Source organism: Giraffa tippelskirchi, chromosome 2 (genome assembly GCF_054371585.1).
Source record: "Giraffa tippelskirchi isolate mGirTip1 chromosome 2, T2T-mGirTip1v1.2.pri, whole genome shotgun sequence".
In the NCBI taxonomy this organism is placed as follows: Eukaryota; Metazoa; Chordata; class Mammalia; order Artiodactyla; family Giraffidae; genus Giraffa; species Giraffa tippelskirchi.
The window spans coordinates 160,074,816-160,096,574 of record NC_137276.1 but is presented as its reverse complement, the minus strand read 5'-3'; the positions used below and the strand labels follow the sequence as shown (position 1 = coordinate 160,096,574).

The 21,759-nt window shown below is 40.4% G+C and overlaps 1 protein-coding gene across 7 annotated transcripts in view; it reads left to right on the top strand.

The window, feature by feature from the left end:
- FGF12 (fibroblast growth factor 12) overlaps nucleotides 1-21,759 on the top strand; it is a 577,758-nt gene that overhangs the window by 305,544 nt on the left and 250,455 nt on the right. Inside the window, exon 1 of one of the 7 annotated variants that reach the window (XM_081537429.1) lies at nucleotides 604-2,178. The exons of 5 other annotated variants lie outside the window; for them this stretch is intronic. In XM_081537429.1, the coding sequence (XP_081393555.1) occupies nucleotides 1,980-2,178 (199 nt within the window). In that variant the 5' untranslated portion in view covers nucleotides 604-1,979. Of the gene's footprint in view, nucleotides 1-603; nucleotides 2,179-21,759 lie in introns of those variants that run through there. One more of the 7 variants, XM_081537457.1, reaches the window with a different exon arrangement.

Sequence of the window (21,759 nt, the reverse complement as noted above, 5' to 3'; positions counted from 1 at the left end):
CCGGGAACCTGGCCCCACCTGGGCGCTCCCGAGCTCGCGGCGGGTGGGCGAGCAGTGCCAAAGGTGCTTTGGCGGCCTCCCGCCCTTCGTCCCACCCTCCGTCTCGGTGGCGGTCGTCCCTGCCTGGAGTTTCCTGCGGAGCTAGCGCTCCAGCCGAGCGAACCGGCTAGGCGGTGGCGGCGCCCAGGAGCCGGTGCGGCTTGGCGTGCCCGGAGCCTCAGCCTCCGAATGGGACTCCGCCCGGAGCGCCCCTTCTGGGGCCCAGGAAGGCGGCGGCGGGGGCACCCCGCTAGCCCGCGGCTCTAAGCGGCCACCCGCGCAGCGAGTTGGGCGAGTAGACGGCAAACCGCACCTGCTTCCTGGCCCCGGCCCCAGGGTCTGCGTCTGGCCCCCAGGGCCCGGGTGGTGCGCTCGGCCGCCTCCCGACGCCCCCACGCCCGGCGGCCCAGGGGCCCCGCTTTCGCCCCGGGCGCCAGACCATGGTGGGCAGCTCCGAAGCGGAGCCGCAGCCGCCTGGAGCCGAAGTCGCCTGCAGCCAGCCCCCGCCCCACCCGAGCCGCCGCGCGGGTGTTCTCAGCGCGCTGGTCACTTCCTTCCTCGGCCGGGATGGGCCGCGCGGGACGGAGTGATCGGCCTCGCGTCCGGCGGGTAATCCCCATCTGATCTGCTGCCTGAGAGCTGTCGACTGCCGAGCCGCGAGAGCCTGGGGGGCCGGGGCAGCGCGGCGATGACCTGATCCCGAGCCCGCCAGGGCGCCCCCTCCTTCCCTCGCTCTCTCTGAGCCTGTGCGGAGAGCGGCTCGGTGCGGCGGCCCCAGGCGGACCATGGCAGGGAGCTCCAGTTAAAGGCGTGTGGGCGCCGAGCTGGAGAGGACACCTTCGGCATCGCTGCCTTTTGAGGGGGCTTATTTAAACTACTGAGTCATTCCAGATTTAGGATTCCCTAAATAATCACCAACTGTGCCCGTCTTGTGCCAGAAAGAAAGCGGAAAGAGAAAGAGCGCCCGCTCTTTGGGACCCCGCGTCTCCGCGGCGCTCGCCTCTCGCGGGTTTCTCCCGGAGGGTGCCTGGCCCTGGAGGATCTCCCTCCCTCCCTCCTCCTTTCCTTCCCTCCCCTTCCCTCTTGCCCTCCTCCTCCCTCGCCTCCCGCTCTCTTTGCAGCGCTGCTGGCGAGGAGTCTGGCTCGCCGCAGCTGGAAACATCTGCCCCGCCAGGCGCCCCTACCCCGTCTCCAGCTAACCGCTCCCACTTCGCGCCTCTCGGAATTCCAGAACTCGGGCGGCGGGCCCCGGGAGAACCGCAGCCGGGGCGATGCATTCGGTAGACCTCACCCAGCCGGGACGGACCTCCTAATCTCCAGAACTGCGGGCCGCAGGGAGTTAAATTGCTGCCTTCCTCTCCTCTCTTGCGGTTGGTGGCTTGTTTTCTAAAGGAACGTTTTATTCACTTTTTAGCATTTTCTACCGGGGGCACGCTACCCGCCGCGGTCCAGACTCTTGCTTTGTAAACGGGTTTTCTATGTATGTGTGTGTAGATACACTTTGGACACCTTGCAACGCTTGCGCCTCTCCGACAGGGGCACGGCTTGTTGTTTTGGACATCCTTCTTCCCTTTGCACTTGGTACTCCGAACGCAGTGTGACCAAAGTCCCCACTGCCCCCTTGGACGCGGATCGCCTGGGGGTGCAAGTTTGGGATGCAAGAGTCTAGTTAACAGGAAGGCCTGGGACCGCCCCGCCCCCGCCGCCAGAGGTTGGGGAAGTTTACATCTGGATTTTCACACATTTTGTCGCCACTGCCCAGACTCTTGACTAACCTTGTGGGCGCCGGGTTTTCGGTACTGCAGCCTTCTCAAATATTAGCACTGCCTCCCCGCGCCTGCCCTGTCCCTCCAGGCCGCCGAGGTCCTGCCCTCGCCCCGGCGGAGCGTGATCCCGAGGGCGCAGTGGAGCCCGGGGCCTGGGGCCCGCGCTGAGCAGCTATGGCTGCAGCGATAGCCAGCTCCTTGATCCGGCAGAAGCGACAGGCGAGGGAGTCCAACAGCGACCGGGTGTCGGCCTCCAAGCGCCGTTCCAGCCCCAGCAAAGACGGGCGCTCCCTGTGCGAGAGGCACGTCCTCGGGGTATTCAGCAAAGTGCGCTTCTGCAGCGGCCGCAAGAGGCCAGTGAGGCGGAGACCAGGTCAGTAGAAGCCCTGACGGCGGGCTCCCTAGTGGCTAACAACCCCCTCCCCTTCTGCAAAGCATCTAGGGGCATTCATGAAAGAGAACCAGGGTCCTCCTCGTCCATTCTGGCCCTCGTTCTCCCACAATTTTCAGTTAGATTTCAGTCACCCTCTGTTAGCTAATAGCTTCTTGTCCCATATTCAGGAAAACACTTTATACCTCGATGAAACCACGGTTTGATTAGGATGAGAGTTACATATTTACATGCTCTTTGTCCCATAGAGCCTGTAGAGTCCTTGAGGGCAGTGGCCACCTCATTCTCCATCTCTATTTCTCATACATCCCTTATCTGTCCATCCATCCAACCATCCAGTGTTTAATCTACCTCCCAAGAACCTAAATGTAAATAAACCTTCCTTCCTATATCTCTCATAACACAGTGCAGTCTTAACACATAATGGACAGTAGGCACAAGAGGAACTTAAATTTATTGTCTTTTTCTAACTCTTTCTTTGGCAACACATGATGTGGAATCTTCCTCACGTTTCTGATCGATTTCTCACTTCCCCGTTTTCACCCATGCCCTTTCACTGGTTTTCACCCAGACCTCCTTTTCTTATTCTCGTCCAACTGCTTCTCTCCTTGTTCCCAGTGGCTCTGCTCATTAACTTTTCTGTCTTGTTACTCCCATCTTTGCACACTCACACTTTTGGGACATTCATGGAACAACATAGTATCTGCAGTTTGGTCTCAGTGAGTGTAAAGGAAACTTTAGACTTATCAGAGATCTTAGCCTGGCCTTTCTGAAGCTGATTCTTTTCTTTGGCTTTAAACTCAAATGGTTAGTCTTTGCTGTATCTCTGTTTACAAAGGGAAATTGGATACCTCAAAATTTCAGAGTGATTATCCCCAATTTAAGCCAGGCTATCTTGAGAGAAAGAAAGCAGGATTTCCAAGGTCTGTGCTTCCCTGGGTGTGGCTCACAGGGTCATTTGCAACCTGCAGATAATTAACCTTTGCTGTAGACAACTGAAAGCAAATACAGTTTAGAAAGAAAGCTTGCTTGGTGACCAGTTGACTAGTTTAGGTTCGCATCTTTGCAGCTCTGATTGTGATATTCTCCTGGGTTTCAGGAATGAAGCATGTGGGCTGGGGTCACTGGGTAAAGAAAACACTTGAAAAGTCTGGACAAGTAGGGCTCAGAATTAGTTTAGAAATTTGTGATTAAGCCTTGTAAAGAAGCTGTTCCATCTCATTTTTCCGTTGAGTTTTCATGACATTATTCATTCCATAGTGGGCTCTTTTTCTTATCCCGTGATGTTGATGAAATAGTAAATTTCAGGAGTAAACAAAAATAGTTACGATCTTAAGACAGAAGCTACTAAAGTCTATTATTTTATATCCAATTAGTATGGCCTGTTTATTGTATAAAGGGAAGATATGTGCAAAATACTAGAGTTATCACTGCACAGTAGATAACTCATACTAGGAGAAAATGAAATTCTTCATATTGACATGCAAGGATCATTTGGGGGCCATCTTCTCTCGGTGCTTATGTGGTCTACAAAGAATTTCAAGGCTCTGAATTCCATGTGACTTTGATATCTCAGTGTCTGAACTATGTTCTTGCACTCTAGTTTTTGTGAATAGATTCTAGTCAGCCTTCTTACTAACAAACAAGGGTAATCTAAATGTTAGGCGGATTGTTTTTGTGAATGGATAATATAAACTCACCTGATCTTTGTTGAAGTTGACTTGGAGACCAGTGATTTGCATGGCTTAATTTTACATAAGGAAACTGCTTCCCGTGGCCTTTTCCTTGGCATCTCATTAGAAAATAGAGACTTTGAGGAAATTGCTGAGTTTATTGTTTTTACATTGTTCATTTAATCTTTTCCTCTTTTTCATCTACTTAGTGTACATTTTGGCAAAGAGGATCATGACTGGTGGATTCCTTTAGCTTAAGTGTCACAGTAATAATCTGACAAAGAGATGACAGGACCTGTTAAGAGATGCTGAGTGCAAGGGCAACATGCATGTATCTGTCCACTGTAGACTTGAGTTTGTTATGAAGCTTAGCTTAGAAGAATGGGAGCATAGGGTGCAACAAAATTTTGGGGGAAAATGATAGTATCTGTTACCATTACTAACAAAGCCAAATAACTAATCTGTTGATTTGCTGTCAGTGACCATGATTCACATAGCTTGAGATGAGCCTATTTATAGAGAGATAGCACCTTCCACATCTCAATTCTCCAGAGAGAATTCTTTAGCTGGATGGGGAGGAAGTTGCTAAACACCAAAAGGAAAAACTATTTGAGCAAATCTATTTTATAAGCTCTTTGATGTTATGTTCACTTAATATTTCATCTGTCCTTTAAACTCACTAAATGGCCTTCTCAGCCATTTCCTGTGAAATACAAACTGAGTCACAAATGGTAAAGTGGTAAAATGGAATAACTCATCATGATAATTTCCACTCTGAATTTCTGTCACTGAGACACAAGTTTCATGGGCCAGGCTTGCCAGGGGAGAGAGCCTGAGACAGTGAACCAAGTCAGGTATTGGATGGGAAAGGCCACAGTTCTATTTCTGATTTCAGGGCTGACACACTGAGTCTCTTAATCCTTGTATTAGCTCACCAAGTTCCAGCACATATGATGTTGAAACCTCATAAATGCTGAGGGAATACTGAAATTACACGGTAAATGTCTCAGATTTTAAAATCATGATATTGCATTATGAATACATGAGAATTGGCAGGTCCAGCTCTCCCGTCACAGAGTCCCATAGGGTGCCTCAGATGCATTGTGAATGCCATCCCTGGAGCACAGCGATGGCTTACCCTGGGACTGTGTAGCAAAATGCTGCCTTAGATAAGAAACCCTTGAGCCAGAACAAGTTGGTGGTTTATACAAGATTGCACAGCTTAGATTGTGGTAAGATTGGGGCTAGAACTTGATCCAGTTGATTTTTCTTGCCTGCGTATTTCACAACACAACACAAAACCGTAGTGTGATGTACTGCGTGTTCTCTGTCAAAGAATGTGAATAATTTTATAGATTATTTATTTTTAACATTAAGGATTGTTATTATTATTTTATAGTTAGAACACTAATGTGGTCTTATAGAGGAGATAACTGACAGAAGGAGACATAAGCTAAGTCAAGCAATTGGGGTTCTAAAATGACCATCCTACAGCACTGTGCATGTAGAAGTAAATCCCACAGTGAAGACATACAGATAGCACAGGAATAGTTAGTCCCATAGCACTGTGTGGACTGTAGGTCTTTGGAAGTGAAATGTTGGAGACCTTGAACTGACACATTGGGTTAGGTCACTGAACCATAAAAAAACCTTTAGAACATAAGAAAAGAACATTCTTACAGTCCTTATTACTTGAGTTATTATTTATATGTGAAATACCTGTATGAGCTGCTCGAATATTTGCTTAAATGTTGATACCACTTAATTTGCCATGTGGATTATATGGCTTACTCAATTCCAGCGTTTGTTTTACTTTTGAATAGAAACACTGGAACAAATGGTTAACTCTAGAATTATCTATGTTTTTCACTCAGGAGTTGCTGCATGTAATAGATAGCATTCCCCATCAGGAAGGGATAAGTGTTTATAGAATCTTTAAATGCTGGAGTAGCCAGGAACCTTGGCGGTAATTAGTATCACTCTTTGAGTTTTCAAATGAAAGTCTCTCTGTAAAGCACAGAGTAATTGGACAAGCTGAAATCTATGTATTTAATCAGTGTTTTTATTATTTTTCTATAATTTAATTCTTTCCCTTAAACTGGGGCATTAAAAAAAATCAGTAATCAATAAAATTCCTTACCTGAAAAACATTAGATAGCTTTCATAGCTTAAGTTTTGGGTTTTATGTTACTTTTGTTCTAAATCACTTTTCCCTTTCATGCACTGGAGAAGGAAATGGCAACCCACTCCAGTATTCTTGCCTGGAGAATCCCAGGGACGGCGGAGCCCGGTGGGCTGCCGTCTATGGGGTCGCACAGAGTCGGGCACGACTGAAGCAACTTAGCAGCAGTATGTCTATAATGACTGGGTAAAATAAATCAAAGAAGTGATTATAATTTTACTAAATTTTGTTGATTTTCATTTGTCTTATTTTTTCAGTTCTTGTTTCTACTTGTTTCTGAGTCCTTGTTTCTGTTACAAAAATTATGGTTACTCAAAATATTTTAGTATTTTTCCAATTTGTTTTCGTGGATGTATACTATTTAATAGCATACTCATTCAGTATTTTACTATCAAACATATCCTTTGACACTGACGAAGGAAACGTCACAAAATAAAAACTTCAAGAAGAAAACTGACAAAAAAGGGGAAATGCTTAATAATGTGACTTAAAGAATATAAATTACATTTTTATAACTTGAAATCATTCTGGTCAGTATATAGATCAAGAATACATTCACATGACAAGTGATACTTTACATTTATAGCAAGTAGTTTTATTGTATTTTCTCTTTTAAAAGTATGACTCATGTCTGAACTACAAAATCAGCCTAATTTAATGATATTTGGCTTGATGCTTGTTTGAAAAAAAACAAGCTTTCCTTTTTAAAAACCCACCCTAGGGTTTAAAATGATATTTTGTGTATGTGTGTGTTTTAATCTTCTTTTCTCTACAGCAGTGCATTCTCATCAACGTTATGTTTCCATTGTAAGAACATTTTAAAATAGTAAATACTGTGATCTCTTGATTTCTTTCATCCCACAGAGATCTCGTCAAGCCATAACTCAGGATTAAGTCTTTAAAGTTTTAATGAAATTGATATTCTTGAACAGAGTTAGAAAAACAATTTGCAGGAAATGAGGCAGTCTGTATTTGAGGAAGCAATAGGAATATTTTGGAAGATCTTTAGAAACTAAAGCTTTGTCGCTTACAAGTGTAGTTCAAGGAAAGTACTGGACTTACTAGGAAAAAACTACATAGCTTTTATTCTTGTTGAGAGCATATTTTTGCATAGATATTACTGTGTTGATTTAGTTTTGGAAATTTGTTAATAGTGATTACTTTTTTCTCATCTCTTTTTTTGAGTACTTTGTCATAATGTGTATTCACTATGACTTCCATCTGAATTATTATAGATTTTGTGAGAACTCTCATAAATAGCCTCTTTAGACATAGGAGACCAAGTTAACGTACGACATTTTGAATTCTATCTGATGGCCTACTATCAAGCTACATGACTTTACTTGTTATCCTAAGAGAAATGAAGCACATCTAAAGGGCTCTGATTCCAAGGTCACTTTCTAAGCATCTGTGAGAGGGAGGAGCCTTAGAATGCAAAATATCTATAAGTTAACCATATATAATGATACCTTCCTTGATGATATAACTTTAGGATTTACAGAATTTCTTCACAACTTCTGCCCCTTTAATTCTTCATGGCAGTCTACTGGCATGATACTGTCTTTGAAATAAAGAAGAAAGAAAGCGAAGTTGCTCAGTCGTGTCCAACTCTTTGGGATCCCATGGACTGTAGCCGACAGGCTCCTCCGTCCATGGGATTTTCCAGGCAAGAATACTGGAGTGGGTTGCCATTTCCTTCTCCAGGAGATCTGCCCGACCCAGGGATTGAACCTGGGTCTCCTGCACTGTAGGCAGATGCTTTACCATCTGAGCCACCAGGAAAGTCCAATAAACTAAGCTTCAAAGTAGTAGACAGACTTGTTCAGGTTCATGGAATCAGGGAGTGGCTAAACTGCTCCAGGACCTCCAGCCCCCACCCTGCAGATCCTCTGTCTTTATCTTCCACCGCCTTGAACTAGGTAGGCAGAATCTGAAGAATTCAGTGAAATCCAAAGCTGGGACACTCCAGTTGAGGGGAATCAGATAAAGAGTTCAAGGAAATATGGAGTGTCATGTTGCTTTGCTCTGGGTGTATCTAGAACACCCGGGAGCATGTCTTGTGAGGAGGAGTAAAGCCGGAAGGCTGGTGAAGGTCTCCAGGTACTGAAGAAGCAGTCCTGTGGCTATGTTGTCATGTGCAGTTCCCAGGCTCCTGGCTGGGATGTTCCTCTCTGGTTGTGGGAGCCTTGGAGATGTCAAAGGCTGCCACCTGGGGCACCTAAGGACTCACTGGGAGAATCAGGTCCAGAGGGGAAGACTCTCTTCACTGTAAACATAAACCATTGCTTCAGATGTTTTCAAATGCACAGAGGTTAATAACAAAGGCAGGAGAGCCCTGTAGGATTTAGTGTTTAAAATTTCTTTTTAAATAATTTTTTTTTTTTTTTTTTTTTTTACAGTGAGTGTTGACTGTGTAGCAGAGTGATTAAGTTCATGGATGTTGGTGTGGGATCGGAATCCAAATTCTGGAGATACTATTTGGGAGAACATTAGGCAAATTTCTTAACATCTTTGAGCCTCAGTGTGCTGATTTGTAAAATGAAAGTACTATCTCTAGCATTTGGCTAGGAAACATCTCTCTGAGGAAGAATCGTTTAAGCTGAGTTCTGAAGGATGAGGCAGGCAGAGAATGGTGGAAGATGTTCAAGGCAGAAGAGAACATCTTGCATGAGATTGAGGTGAGGAGGTATTCGGTGCTTGAGAAGAAGAAGTGTAGCTGGAGTGATGGGAACGAGTGGTCCAGGTGACGTTGGAAAGCTTGGCAGGGCAGCGTTGTGCGGGGCCTTGGAAGCTCTCAGAGAGATTTTAATCTAGAATCCAAAGAGAGTCAGAAGTAGGGGGTGATATAATGTGGCCTGTATATTTAAATGGACACTCTGGCTTTGGAGAGGAGAGTGGATTATAGGGGAGCCAGAGGGGAGTTTAAGGAATCAGAAGGAGGCCAGGGAAGCAGTTTGGGACAGCGGTTCTCCAAGTGTGGTACACGGGCCCTGGAAACTCCTTGGGGACCTTTCAGTGGGTCCACAAGGTTAAAACTGGGTTCATAATGATATTTCCTAATACTAATTATTCATCTTTTTTCACTCATTGTCTTAAGTGTCCAGTGTGATTTTTCCAGAGGTTATATGATATATCCCCTATCATCTGAAAAGGCTATTAAAATTTCTTTTCTTTTAAACTACCTATCTGTGTAAGACCAGGTTATCTTTATATGCTTAAGCCACAACATCTGCAAGAGATTAAATGAGGAAGCAGATTTGAGAATCCAGCTGATTTCTGTTAAGGCAGACATAACAGAAATTTGAAAACATATAAACTACTTTTCATTCATTTTTGTTTTGGAAAACAGTTATGTTTCATTAAAACACGTTTGCTTAATATATGATGGGCTTGTTTTTAATGAATATTTGAAACATTTTGTCATAATTTCTAAACACAGTAATTAGGGAAAGATATAGTCCACATAAACAAAAGCTCTTTGAGATACTCAATAATTTTTAGGAGTGTAAAAGGATCCTGAAACCAGAAAGTTGGAGAACCACTGGTCTAAGTTATAGATAATGTTGACACAGAACATTATGGCAGTGGTCATAGATAGGAAAAGAATAGATGGAGGTAGAATGAGCTGAGCCTGATAATAGATAGGTAGATATGAGTTGAAAGCATGTAAGGTGTCTGGATGATTGATTTCTGGCTAAACAGTTCAGGAGTGAGTGGAGCCTTTGCTAAGATGCAGGAAAACTAGGAGAGAAGCAGAGTTGGTATGTGTCAGATGCATATTCTTCCCAAATTACAAAGCACTGCGGAATGCTAAGGTGGAAAATTGGGTGATGGTATTATTTGTTGTTTAGTAGTTTTACAATATAGTGAAGATCCTGAATACCCTCTCTGTGTAAGGCTATCTACTTTATTCTTGAACTCTTTAGGGAACTTATTTTCCTCCACTGATCTATAGCTACTACCTTGTAAGAGTAATCCTATAAGCAAATATGTTTGAGGCAGAGAAAAACACTGCGTGTGTGTGCTCAGTTGTGTCCGACTCTTTGTGACCCAATGAACTGTAGCCCCGCAGGCTCCTCTGTCCATGGAATTTTCCAGGCAAGAAATACTGGAGTGGGTTGCCATTTCCTACTCCAGGGGATCTTCCTGACCAAGGGAGTGAACCAGAGAAGAATATTAAGAAAAGTCAGAAACCTAAATAGTTTTTTCTTAGTCCTTTAGAATTGAAACAAAGTATTGCATGTTAAAGACACTTGACATAGTTCAGTCCTGAATGTATTCTGAATATGACTTTTATACATGTGGCACCCTGGTGGACTTTATACATGAGCCTGAGTTAGATTCAGTGGTCTTTGCATAATCAAGTGACTGTGACAAGATAAACTGTAAAGCTTTCCTTATTTGTCCAACTGTTGTTAGTCATTTGATTAGTACTTACTGTGGTGCTTATACACCCCCAGGCTCCCTGCTTCTAATCATACTTCTGTTAATGCCTCTCCACTGGAGTTTGTGTACAGTCTTTTCTTAATGACTTTTCAGAGGTCATTAGAGAAACTCTAAGGTCTAAGACCAAATCTAGTTTCCTGGAAGAGAATGACATGGGACCAATAGAATCTGTAGTCAAATCACAAAACGCTAGAGCTCAGAGATTATACAGGCCAGCAATTCTCAGCTCAGCTGCAGAGTCAAGTCACCTGTGAGCTTTTATAATGTGCTAATGCCACACAACCAGAAAATCCGATTTGTTGTATCTACTCTGGAGTCCAGACATTAGTCATCAGTTTTGTTTGTTTGTTTCTAACCTCCTAGAAGATTCTAATGTGCAGCCAAGGCTGAGAACCACCAACCTGTTCAAGTCCCATCACTTCATACCTTGTGACCCTGAAACAAAAAATAGTTATTTTATTCATTAGTGTTTCCCTGGTGGCTCACCGTAAAGAATTTGCCTGCCAATGCAGGAGACGCAGGAAAGGCGAGTTCAATCCCTGGATCAGGAAGATCCCCTGGAGGAGGAAAACCCACTCTAGTATTCTTACCTGGGAAATCCCATAGACAGAGGAGCCTGGCAGGCTACAGTCCATGGGGTCACAAGGGAAAGACACAACTTAGCGGCCACACAACAATAAAGAACCTTTAGAATACATTTATGCTGTCTAGAAACTGCACACGAATTTTAATTACGATGATGATCCTTGCCTTTTGCTTGTTGTTGTGTTTAGTGGCTTCCACAACCTGAGCCACATTATGTGTCTGTGTGCCTCGTCTTCCTCACCAGCATGTGGGTTCCCGAGGACAGGACCTGGGCCCTGGTCATCACTAAATTCTCAGCACTAGCATCTTGCCTGCGCTACTCCAATTCTTTGATCGATGTTAAATAAATGAGGACTCATGGAACCTTACCTTTATGGCAAGCCTCAGAGCAAGAGGGATACTGAAGTTAGTATCTCCAGTTCTCACACAAGGATGCTGAGATATAGCAAGCCTGGGGCTTCTCAAATCCCCAACACTAGTAAGAAGTAGAGTCTGCGTTTGAAGTCAGGTTTGTTTTTCCTAGTTGACTTTCCTTTATACTCTGCTAGCACTGGAAATGAGCCTCAGTGTCTTTCTTTGAAAAACGATGGTACCATATTAAAGGATATTTAAGGGCGTTTTTGGTTTGATAAGTCATTAAATAGCTCCTCTCCCCCAAGGAGGAACATTCATGACTGGGACATGAAATACTCATCTGCTCCCTGCTTCCTACATACATAGGAAATATAATAAACTGCTTTCCTAGTGTGCTGTTTAGGACATTCCTAACTATATCCCATGGTTTAATTACCTAAAATGTGCTATTAAACATCACTTTACCTAAAATATCAGTCTTAAGTTCTTTTGACTCCAATTTAGGCCTTATAAAATTAGGAATTAAATCCAGTATACTGCAGTGTTTCAGACATTTTTAAAACCTAAGGTAAAAAGGGGGATTAAAACAAAGTGTGAATGAGATTCAGGAAAGAAAATCTGTGAGCTTCTATAGATTATTATAGACAGAAAAAAACAAAAATTTCTAGAAGATGTATTTTTTTATTGTTACTGGTGACTTGAATGTTTTATTTTAATTTTGGGAATTCAAAAGATGACCCAGATCACCTTTACAGTGCCCTAGAATCAGATAATACTCCTTAATAATTAAGAATGGGGCCGAAATTTAAATAAGTACCTGAAGTGTAGGGATCCATAGTCAAATTGTCTGGGTAGAAGAAATGTCAGATTTTCAAAAAAAAAATTTTTATTTCTAAGTTTTTATTTTATGTATTTTTGGCTGCATTGGATCTTTGTTGCTGCACGTGGGCTTTCTCCAGTGGCAACGACTGAGGGCTGGTCTCTGGTTGGGGTGTGTGGGGCTTCTCATTGCCATGGCTTCTCTTGTGGAGCACAGGCTCTAGGGGTGCATGCTCAGTAGTTGTGGTGCATGGGTTTAGTTGCCTTGGGGCATGTGGGATCTTCCCAGACCAGGAATTGAACCTGTGTCCCCAGCATTGTGAGGTGGATTCTTAATTACTGGACCACCAGGGAAGTGCCAGATTCTGTTTTTAGATAAATAGCTCTAGCTGAGCTGTCCATGTGTTATCCATACCATATGTAATGTTATGTTGGGGAGAAGACTTTAAGATAGGAGAGCCACCCAAAATCACCTAAAGAGGATAGAAAATAAAAGAATGGTCAGTGTTTGTAATTAATTTAAAAGATAAGTAAAAAATGATGAAAAGACTGATGTGTCAAACTCCAAGGAAACCCAAGTTTCTCATGATGGAGAGAGTTAAAGTTGTGCTATTGTCATGCTTTATTAATTCAGGGAGGACTGCAGTGGAGTTTTGCAGCCAGAATATAACCATGAAGTGAAGCATAAGTGGAAAATGAGGTGATGGTTCAGAAGCTCAGAATTCTGGAAAGGAAGTCATGTTGGTAGAAGCCTTGGTTTCCTCTGTAGCCTTCTTGTGGGATATTGCTATGAAAGATTGGAAATTTACTTTCCTTTCAGAATGGTGGAGAGGGTTCCTCTTTACCTCCTTACTAACCCTGTTTTCCCCTGATAGGTACCAGGGCTCTTCTCTGTAACTTTTGCTCAGGAAAGTAGCTGGTAGCATCTTGAAGCTCTGGTATCCTGAGAGGTCTGCTTACTCCTCTCTCTCCACCTACAGGTTGTGAGAAAAGGCACTAAGGGTGAAAAGCACTTTGAATTCATGCGTTTCTGAGTGCTTCCACGTAATTCCTTTTTTGAGGTTTTGCTGGGCTACATTTCCAGCTTACTACATGGCTTCTTCAGTTTAGATTCCACTCATCATTCTGCTGGGCTTCTCAGGTGGCGCTAGTGGTAAAAACCCCACCTGCCAATGCAGGAGACATCGAAGACTTGGCTTTGATCCCTGGGTGGGGAAGATCCCCTGGAGGAGGGAATGGCAACCCAATAGAGCATTCTTACCTAGAGAATCCCATGGACAGAGGAGCCTGGTGGGTTGCAAAGAGTCAAACATGACTGAAGTGGCTTCACGCATGCATGGTTCTGCTAATGTGACCACCATCTTGGTTGGAAACCTGAAGATGGGAGATCCTTGGCTCCTGTTACTTTTACCTGAAGCACAGCACAGTTCTGCCTGTTCTCTTTATCATGCTAAGCAACCACATTCAGTCTGAAGCTTTTGTCTCATGTTATTACACGTCTGCACTTGAGGATGGGTAACTGTGACATCAGCCTTGAGAGATCCACGTACTGGGGTTTATGACTCAAAGTGTTATTGAGTTTGCATTAGAAAATGTCAGCACTCATTACAATCACCCACCTTATGGGGGAGGGACGTGAGCCTCTGAAGAGGTAAATTAGGTCATGTAACTTCAAAAGGCAGAGCAAGCATAGAAGCTAAAGTCTATAAACATAAGCCTATGCCTTACTGCTACACCATAGCTATAGCAATGCGACATTACCCACTGCTCGTAGCAAGATTATCCACCTGTTCTTTGTTTTGAGCAATTTAAATGTTGGTGGTTGTTTTTAAATGTTGATAGTCAAGTTATGTTAGCAGACACCTATCGAATGGCTGTGGTTGGGAATGGAATATGGCAATAATGAGGAAGTACCTGTTCTTTTTCTGCAGGGCAGTCTATAATTAAGATTTGTTAACTCTGGCCAGATTTGTATTACTGTGTTCCAAGGTGTAGGTTTGCTGTGTTCTTCTGGACAGTTTCTCCTGTAATGTCTAAATTTCAAGAAAAATGACAATAATTATGTAATTTAAAAAAGAATTAGGTAAAATCTTTTAAAAATGCACATGTGCTCAAGACCTGGCTCTGAGCATGCTGTTTGATTATATATATTATCAACATGAATATGCTGCATAATCAAGGTTCTTTCTCTACCTGTCTTCTCACAGTTCTCTAGCCAACTCCAGCCTTGTTGGCATACATGGAACGTTTACAGCATCTGTCCATTTCAGTTCCATAGTTTGTAGTTGTTTTTCCCATGAGGGATGCTGTTAACTTCCACACTAACCTTTCCCTTACCTAGACGCAGCCCCTTGTTTCCCAGCACTGCTGCAGTTCTGCCTGTTTTCCAGGCCCAGCCCGACTCCCATCTTTTCTGCCAGATCTTCTCAGACCCTTCCAGGAAGAATGATTCACTGCCTGCCTCAGGCTTCGCTTGGTGTATAGTCACCTGCAGTTCAGTTTGTCTTATCTTTTACCGTGGGAAGTACCTGTCCCTGTGATTGGAGCGTGAGTTCCTATAGAAAAAGAAGAAGATCATGTCAATGCTATCTCCATAGTAAGTGGTCAGAAATAATTCATCCAAGTGAAATGAATTCTGTTGGTGACTGGTGGGCTTATGACACCAGTACTAGGCAGATTTCAAGGGACTTTCTGCACAAACGAGAAAATACTGAGCAGGAAAAGGCATTAGTATTTTTGGCTAATACTAATTTCATTTTGTTTGATATTGTGATACAATAATATCATTAATCTACGGTCAATTGGTGTTTAACTATTAGATAAATACTTAGCACTTAACACTTTTCCTTCCTCCCCAACCCAACTCCCAGTTGCCACCCTTGTTTCACTTGGTAGATACTTTTCCTCTTTCCTCTTTCTCAGCAGAGTAGCTACTTTTAAAGGGGGAGTTTCTATGGAAATGGTAAAGGAGAGAGGAGCTTTGTATTAATTTATCGCTTTGCTCCAGAAATGGAGGGGAAGTGGGTGGCATTGCCAATTTGGAAAAAGGCCCATTTCTATTTTGACTGGCTTTGGTTTCTTAACATTGGGTTAATGAGAAATCTGCCATTGATTTCAAATTTAGTTATGCCTGGTCCTTACATTTACAGTTGAGACCAACAAGTCATTTTAGTGTTAAATACTCTGGAGGGAACATAGTCACTCTGGTTTCACTTTTTCTCGTGAAGCTGTAAGTAATGGAGGAATACAGTATTGATTTGGTCTAATGAAAAAGCTTCTTTCTGTCAACTCTTTATTACCTCATTGGCTTTTCTTCTTTCCTCTTCTCTTACCCTTAAAGCTATTGATAGCAGCATTAAGTAAGTCTTCTGTGTATGCTGCAGTCCTCTGTATTTATTCTTTTGCTTGGTTTGAAACCCTGCCTTTTTCTTAAGAAGATATAAATAAAAGAGGCCTTTGAGTCAGTCTAAGGTAACAGTATCATAAAAACGGCATTGGACCTTTTGACCTTGGGGAAGTTTTTTTCCCTTTTCTTCAGCTTCGTTTCCTCATTTTCAGAATAAAGGGATTGTATCAGATGGTTTCTGAGATTCCTTTCAGCTTTATCATTCTTGATGTGTATTTCTGGTATTAAGGCTTACAGGGGACAGGTTGTTGAATTCCAAGATATTTGGATGTCCCATATAAGTAAATAGCTTAATGATATGTTGGACATGAAACTCTAGAAGATTTGTTTATTAAGGGAATAGCAAAAAATACATATCCTTTTGTTTAATTGCTCTCCTCTGTAGTGTTTATTTGTACTTATATCCACTAGTTTATTTGAACACATATTGACTGTATTTCTAAATTTTCTTTGTATTATTTTAGTTTTAAGCATTTTATTGGGCATTCAAAATAGACTATTGCATCGGTTTGGACTTTAGCACTGAAGAGATTTTAATAAGATGGTAGAACTAGGTTTTATTCTAATGTAGATGACATTTAGTTATTTACTAGCCTCAAAGAGAAAATAACAATAAAAAAAAAGGACAGGAAAAGGAACTATGTGATATGGAGTGAAAGTTGAAGACTGATTTTTGAATAAGCTAATGTGAAACATCATATTCCATGACGGTTTTAGATGAAACAATGGAAAAGTGCCATTGGAATGGGAATGGTAGTAGAGAGAAAAGTCATGCCTTAATTGTCAAGTTTTTAGATTTCTCAGACTTTAAGACATACCTTTTTGATATGTTTCTGCCAAGACTTCATCAATTAAGGAAGAAACGGTTTATGGAATATAAAATATGACATACTCTTAGAAGTCATCATTTATATTATGGACAGTTGGTGAAATTTAGTTGTGCTCATTAGTGGTAAAAATGTTAGATTTAGAAGAGTATAATTAAAATATTGCCTAAAATGAGATTTTATCATTTCTGTGAGTTTCATTTATGTATGTCACCCATCTCATCTGTTCTCATAGGTATTGTTGGCATTTGACTTTTTTCTTCTTTAGTTTTTCCAATTCTTTATCTATGCAGTATGGTTACAATATACATAGGGGAAATTCGTTTTACCTTTTGAACCATTAATCATGTTATTTGACCAAAAATAAGCTTGGCCTATTCCTTGAATTTGAAGTCTATAACACAAGGTCACTTTTAAGGTTTATAGTATATAAAATTGCATGACATATAGTAGATGTGTTGGTGAACCTGATTACCTGCCTCTGGATAAGCTCCTATTGAGTGTTGCTTGGAGTCAAACATCACTATCCAGTTTTGGTCTGATAAACCCAGAGTAAAATGCACTCAGTCTAGATTAGAATTTCGCGAGGTCTCTAAGAGATCACTTTATTTTTCTGCACAGTAATATTTGGTTAACTGTTCTTGCAACTGCTGTTTTTCAGGTGCTTTGAAAAAGGGCTTTATAATTTCATAGTAAAGATTTTAGTATTTTTTAATGTTAACAAAATTCTTTGGATTTTCATAAGTGGATTTTGTCTGCATTCTGAATTAAGTCTCAAATTGGTTTAGACCTCATCTGAATTGATTCAGGCACATTCATGGGTAGCTATCCCAGCAAGGAAGCTATATGCTCAAAGGTCTTGTTGTGTCTAGTTTTAAGAGTTCTGAGCATATCTTGTTCACCGTTTCGATGTTTCAGTCCATACACCAATGCAGTGAAGGGATATACATTTCACTAGTTCCAGCACAATGCTTCTTTTGTGTCTCCTTATGCTCATGCAAGCCTCATTCATCATTCACATCTATTTCCCAGGTAAATTTCTCCATCTTCTCCTTCTATGCACCTATTTCCACTGTAAATACGTTAGTCATAATACGCAGTTTCTTAAAATTGATTTTTATAGTTTTTATTCTTCTGCTTAACTTTGAACCTGTGGAAAGTGAGTCCATAAAACCAGGATTATCTTAGTGAATGTTACTGTTTGCTGAATGATGACCTTAGTAGAGTATTTCTATTTTGCTGTTGTTGTCTGTTTTCTCCTTTCTCTGCTGTATTTTCTTCTTGGATAAACTCATCTTTATTGACTTCACCTGTCTCCTCTATATTTCTGACTCATAGGTTAACACCTGAGGTCCTCATCCAAATTTCCAACTACATGCTATTGACTTTCATGTGGTTCTACTGCTAACACAAATGTAACCTTCTTCATTTTGAATTTGATTATTGTGATCCTCCAGATCTCAGTCTGCTTTGTATCATGAGTTTCCCATCTCAGTGAATGACACTATTTATGATAACTAGTATGTACTTAGCAAATATTGGTAGTTTCCTGGCGTCAACCTTGTCTGCCAAGTTGGAAACCACTCTTATCTTTGACTCATCTCTCTTTACTGTCATATGCAATCTCATTGATTTGATCTCTACAAAGCATTTTTTTAAAAAAAACTTAATTTATTATCAGGCACTAACTGAGGACTTTCTAGGAAATATTACATAAGGGATAGTAAGATGAATTAGGTACAGTTACTAACATCAGGTAAGCTGATAATCTTTGTTCAGTATTATCGTTTATCTATCTCTCTTGTCAGTGCCAGAATTTAGGGGCTTTTTGTTATAGCCTGAAGTTCCAATGCATTTTGAAAGCTGGATCTTGTACTGAATACACTTTTAAGAGAATACCTATCTATTAACCTGGATGTTGTGAAGTCTGAGTCTCCCTTTCCTGACATCCTTAATTAGTCTTTGCATACAATTTTTAAAAGACATACTTAATATCATGTAACATCCCCATAAAAACCTTTTCATAGTTTCCCAATTGTTTATAAAGCACCTTTAAATGATCTAAACATTACCATGATTTCTTGAGATCTTATTCATCAGTCTCTTTATCTTCCTCTTAGTACATTTATCCACATTCCTACTTTGAGTGTGACATCTAAGCCAGTCCAAGGAAGACTAGAAAGATTTCAATAGGAGTAAATGTGGTGATAAGAACAAGGAATAGAAATGGGAAATTGCTTGGCTGCATGTCCCAGCAGTTATTGATACTCAGAAGTACATAGCACTAAAGACTCTTTCCCGTCCTTCCATTTTGATATATTCCACTCAGTCTGCAATCTCAGCAGTCAAGTTGAATGTGTTCTATGGAAGGAAAATGCATAGATATTTGAGTGTCTTTCATAAACTAAGGGAACCAAGTCAATGATTATGAATCAGCCTATGAGAGCTCTTTCTTTATATACCTATGTTACCATAGCACCCATCTTCGTTTATATTAAATAGTTGAAATTCAAACAAAAACCTTAGAATATGATATTTAAGTATAGGTAGTTCTTTTTATATTCTGGATGATGATTTCAATCAGACATAAAATATTTATTTCATCATTTATTACTTGGGTTGAATTTTCTGCCATCATGTAGCTAATTGTAAGTTGTATCTGACCCCTGGGTTTTAACCTGTCATAGAAATAATATATTTTGAAAGGTAGAGCTTATACTTAATATGCTTTTAAGGGAATACATATTTATTAACATTTTGTATCAAGTAAAGATTTAACGTTGATTTTATTTAGAATTGAAATAAAATAGAATTGATCTAAACTTTTGCTTTTTGCTTCTTTTCACTTTATGAACTCAATTAATACTAGGCACTAGGAATGCTCAGTTGTCTTTTAAAATCTAGAATTAAAAGAGAGGAAGTGCTCAGGCTGAAGGGATAGCATTAAAATTAATGTTAGTGGTTCTTAACTTTCCCTTTAAGAAAACAGTCATTCCAGATGGTCCTAGATTTCAGGGAAATACTGTGGACTAGATATTATTAAATTAAGTTTTTTCACATCTGTTAGCCATTCAATCTTGTTTCATTATAAGATTACCTTCTTTTATTGTTTTCTTGATTGGCTTTCTTTCATTCTTATTTTTTTGACTTCCTTTTTCAATAATTGGGTACCACAGACATCAGTATCAGGAGATAAATTAAAAAAATTGACACTGCTTTATATTTCCTAAGATACGGGTAAAAATTTTTCTTCTTTTTCATATGTTTAACTTTTTTAAACAATGAATTTTAAAAACATTTTCCAAACCAGACTACTTATTTGTAGTGTTTCACAGTCTGGCAACATACAGCAAATTGCTTTCAAAAAGGTAAAATATAGGCAAAATGTAAATAAGGTTATGATGGTTTTGATTAAAAAGCAAATGCTATTAATTAAAAAATTTTTGCTTTTACGTCTATACTCCCTTTATTTCAAAGTCATTCCATTTATCACTGTATTGAAATTATGTATTTGTAGGTCAAATATTTCCCTTAATAGACTGATTTCTAATTGTAGCCGCACAAAATCTAGCACAATATCTGGCATAACATTATATTTCACTAGACAAACACCAAACAAACAAAACATCTAACATATGTCAATTTCTATAACTTCATATATTGTAAGTGAAATGCAATATAAATCCCGATGCCCTCCAATGTAACAGTTCTTTTCCTATAGTTGAAATTCCATGACACTGATTTAGATTGTTTTTGTCTGTGCTTATTTTCATAAACACTTGTATTTTATGTACTTTTAATTACCTAAAATAATTGAGTAGCTACAATCAAACTTTAAAGTCGTTACATTTTTGTTTTGTTACTTATTGAAAATAAGGATCCCAATTTATTTGAAAGCATGAAGTAAGACATAACATAAAATCTATTTTTAAAAATTTATCAAAGATTATTCAAGCAGCACTAGGCTTTCTGAATTAGTTTTATTAATAAGTCATTTCCTTCTCCAAACCTAAGAGAAAGACATATTTAGATGTCTAATCATCTAACAAAATGGTTAGATATACTTACAGTGCCTTAAAACTCGAAGCTTCTGAGTAACTCCTAACTGGTCTTACACTTGTCACATCTCTTCTGTGAAATCAAATAAAGGCCAACTATGAGGTGTCATTTGTGTTCTTCCTCTGAGATATCATCATAAAATATTCACCAGCTTCTTTATAGGGCTTTCCCACAGTCAAGCACACCAGAACACATTACGATTCACTGATAATAATGGGATCTGATTTCCATCCTTGAATTTGCAGCATGTGCACCTTTGTCTGAGACAGGAACACTCTGGATGTTTTCCTACATTCTTTTTCAAACACAGTGCAGATCCCTACTAACAGTTGCCCTTTTTCATATTCATATCATTGTTATTCATGTTATTGTTGCAGAATTCCATGATGTCATGTAAGTAGCTACTACAACCATATGCAGTGTTTAGAGATAAGGGAGTACCAGGCAGCTCAGTGTCAACCTTATAGAGGAGAGTCAAGTATAGAAAGGTACTAATCCTTTGCCTGAAACATGGTAAATGTTCAGTAGCTTTTAGTTTCTTTTTGCCCCCCAGCTTTTGACTTAAATTCCAGTGTTCTATTGCATAAGATTATCTCCCCCAGTGCCTCTTTATTGAGTAGATCAGAAATAGTTTTATTTTTGCACCTACTCAGTTGGTCATTTTCAATTTGTGTTCTTCCCATGTTTCTTTGTTTCTGTTCATGCATTGCCATGGATGTAGAAGGAAAAGTAGAAAAAATAAAAATTACACAACCACTTGAATAATGATTATATCTGAGTCTTCTTTTAGCTTTCATGTTCACTTTTCATCTGCATTTCAGTGGATGATAGCACTTTATTTCTACAGTAAATTTAAGAAAATGAGAAAAGTATTTTTGATAAGATTTTAATGTTGTTTTGGAGGGCAAGATGTATAAGCGTGGCATTCCTGTGTCATAAATCAGTCAGAACTTATGACAAAGAAATTTGTGTAGGGAAAAAAATCAAATAATGAAATTGGATTCAAACAGTAATTGCCACAAATCATATTTGAGATACAGTCCCAAGGAAGACTCCTGCCAGCAGATTGTGTGTGTGTGTGTGTGTGTGTGTGTGTGTGTGTGCGCGCATGATCACATGTGCATGCACAGGCTTGGTATATAATTAGACACTAATAAACACAAGCGTGTGAGCACACAAACTATCAAAAAGAGTATCCAGGATCATGAGAAG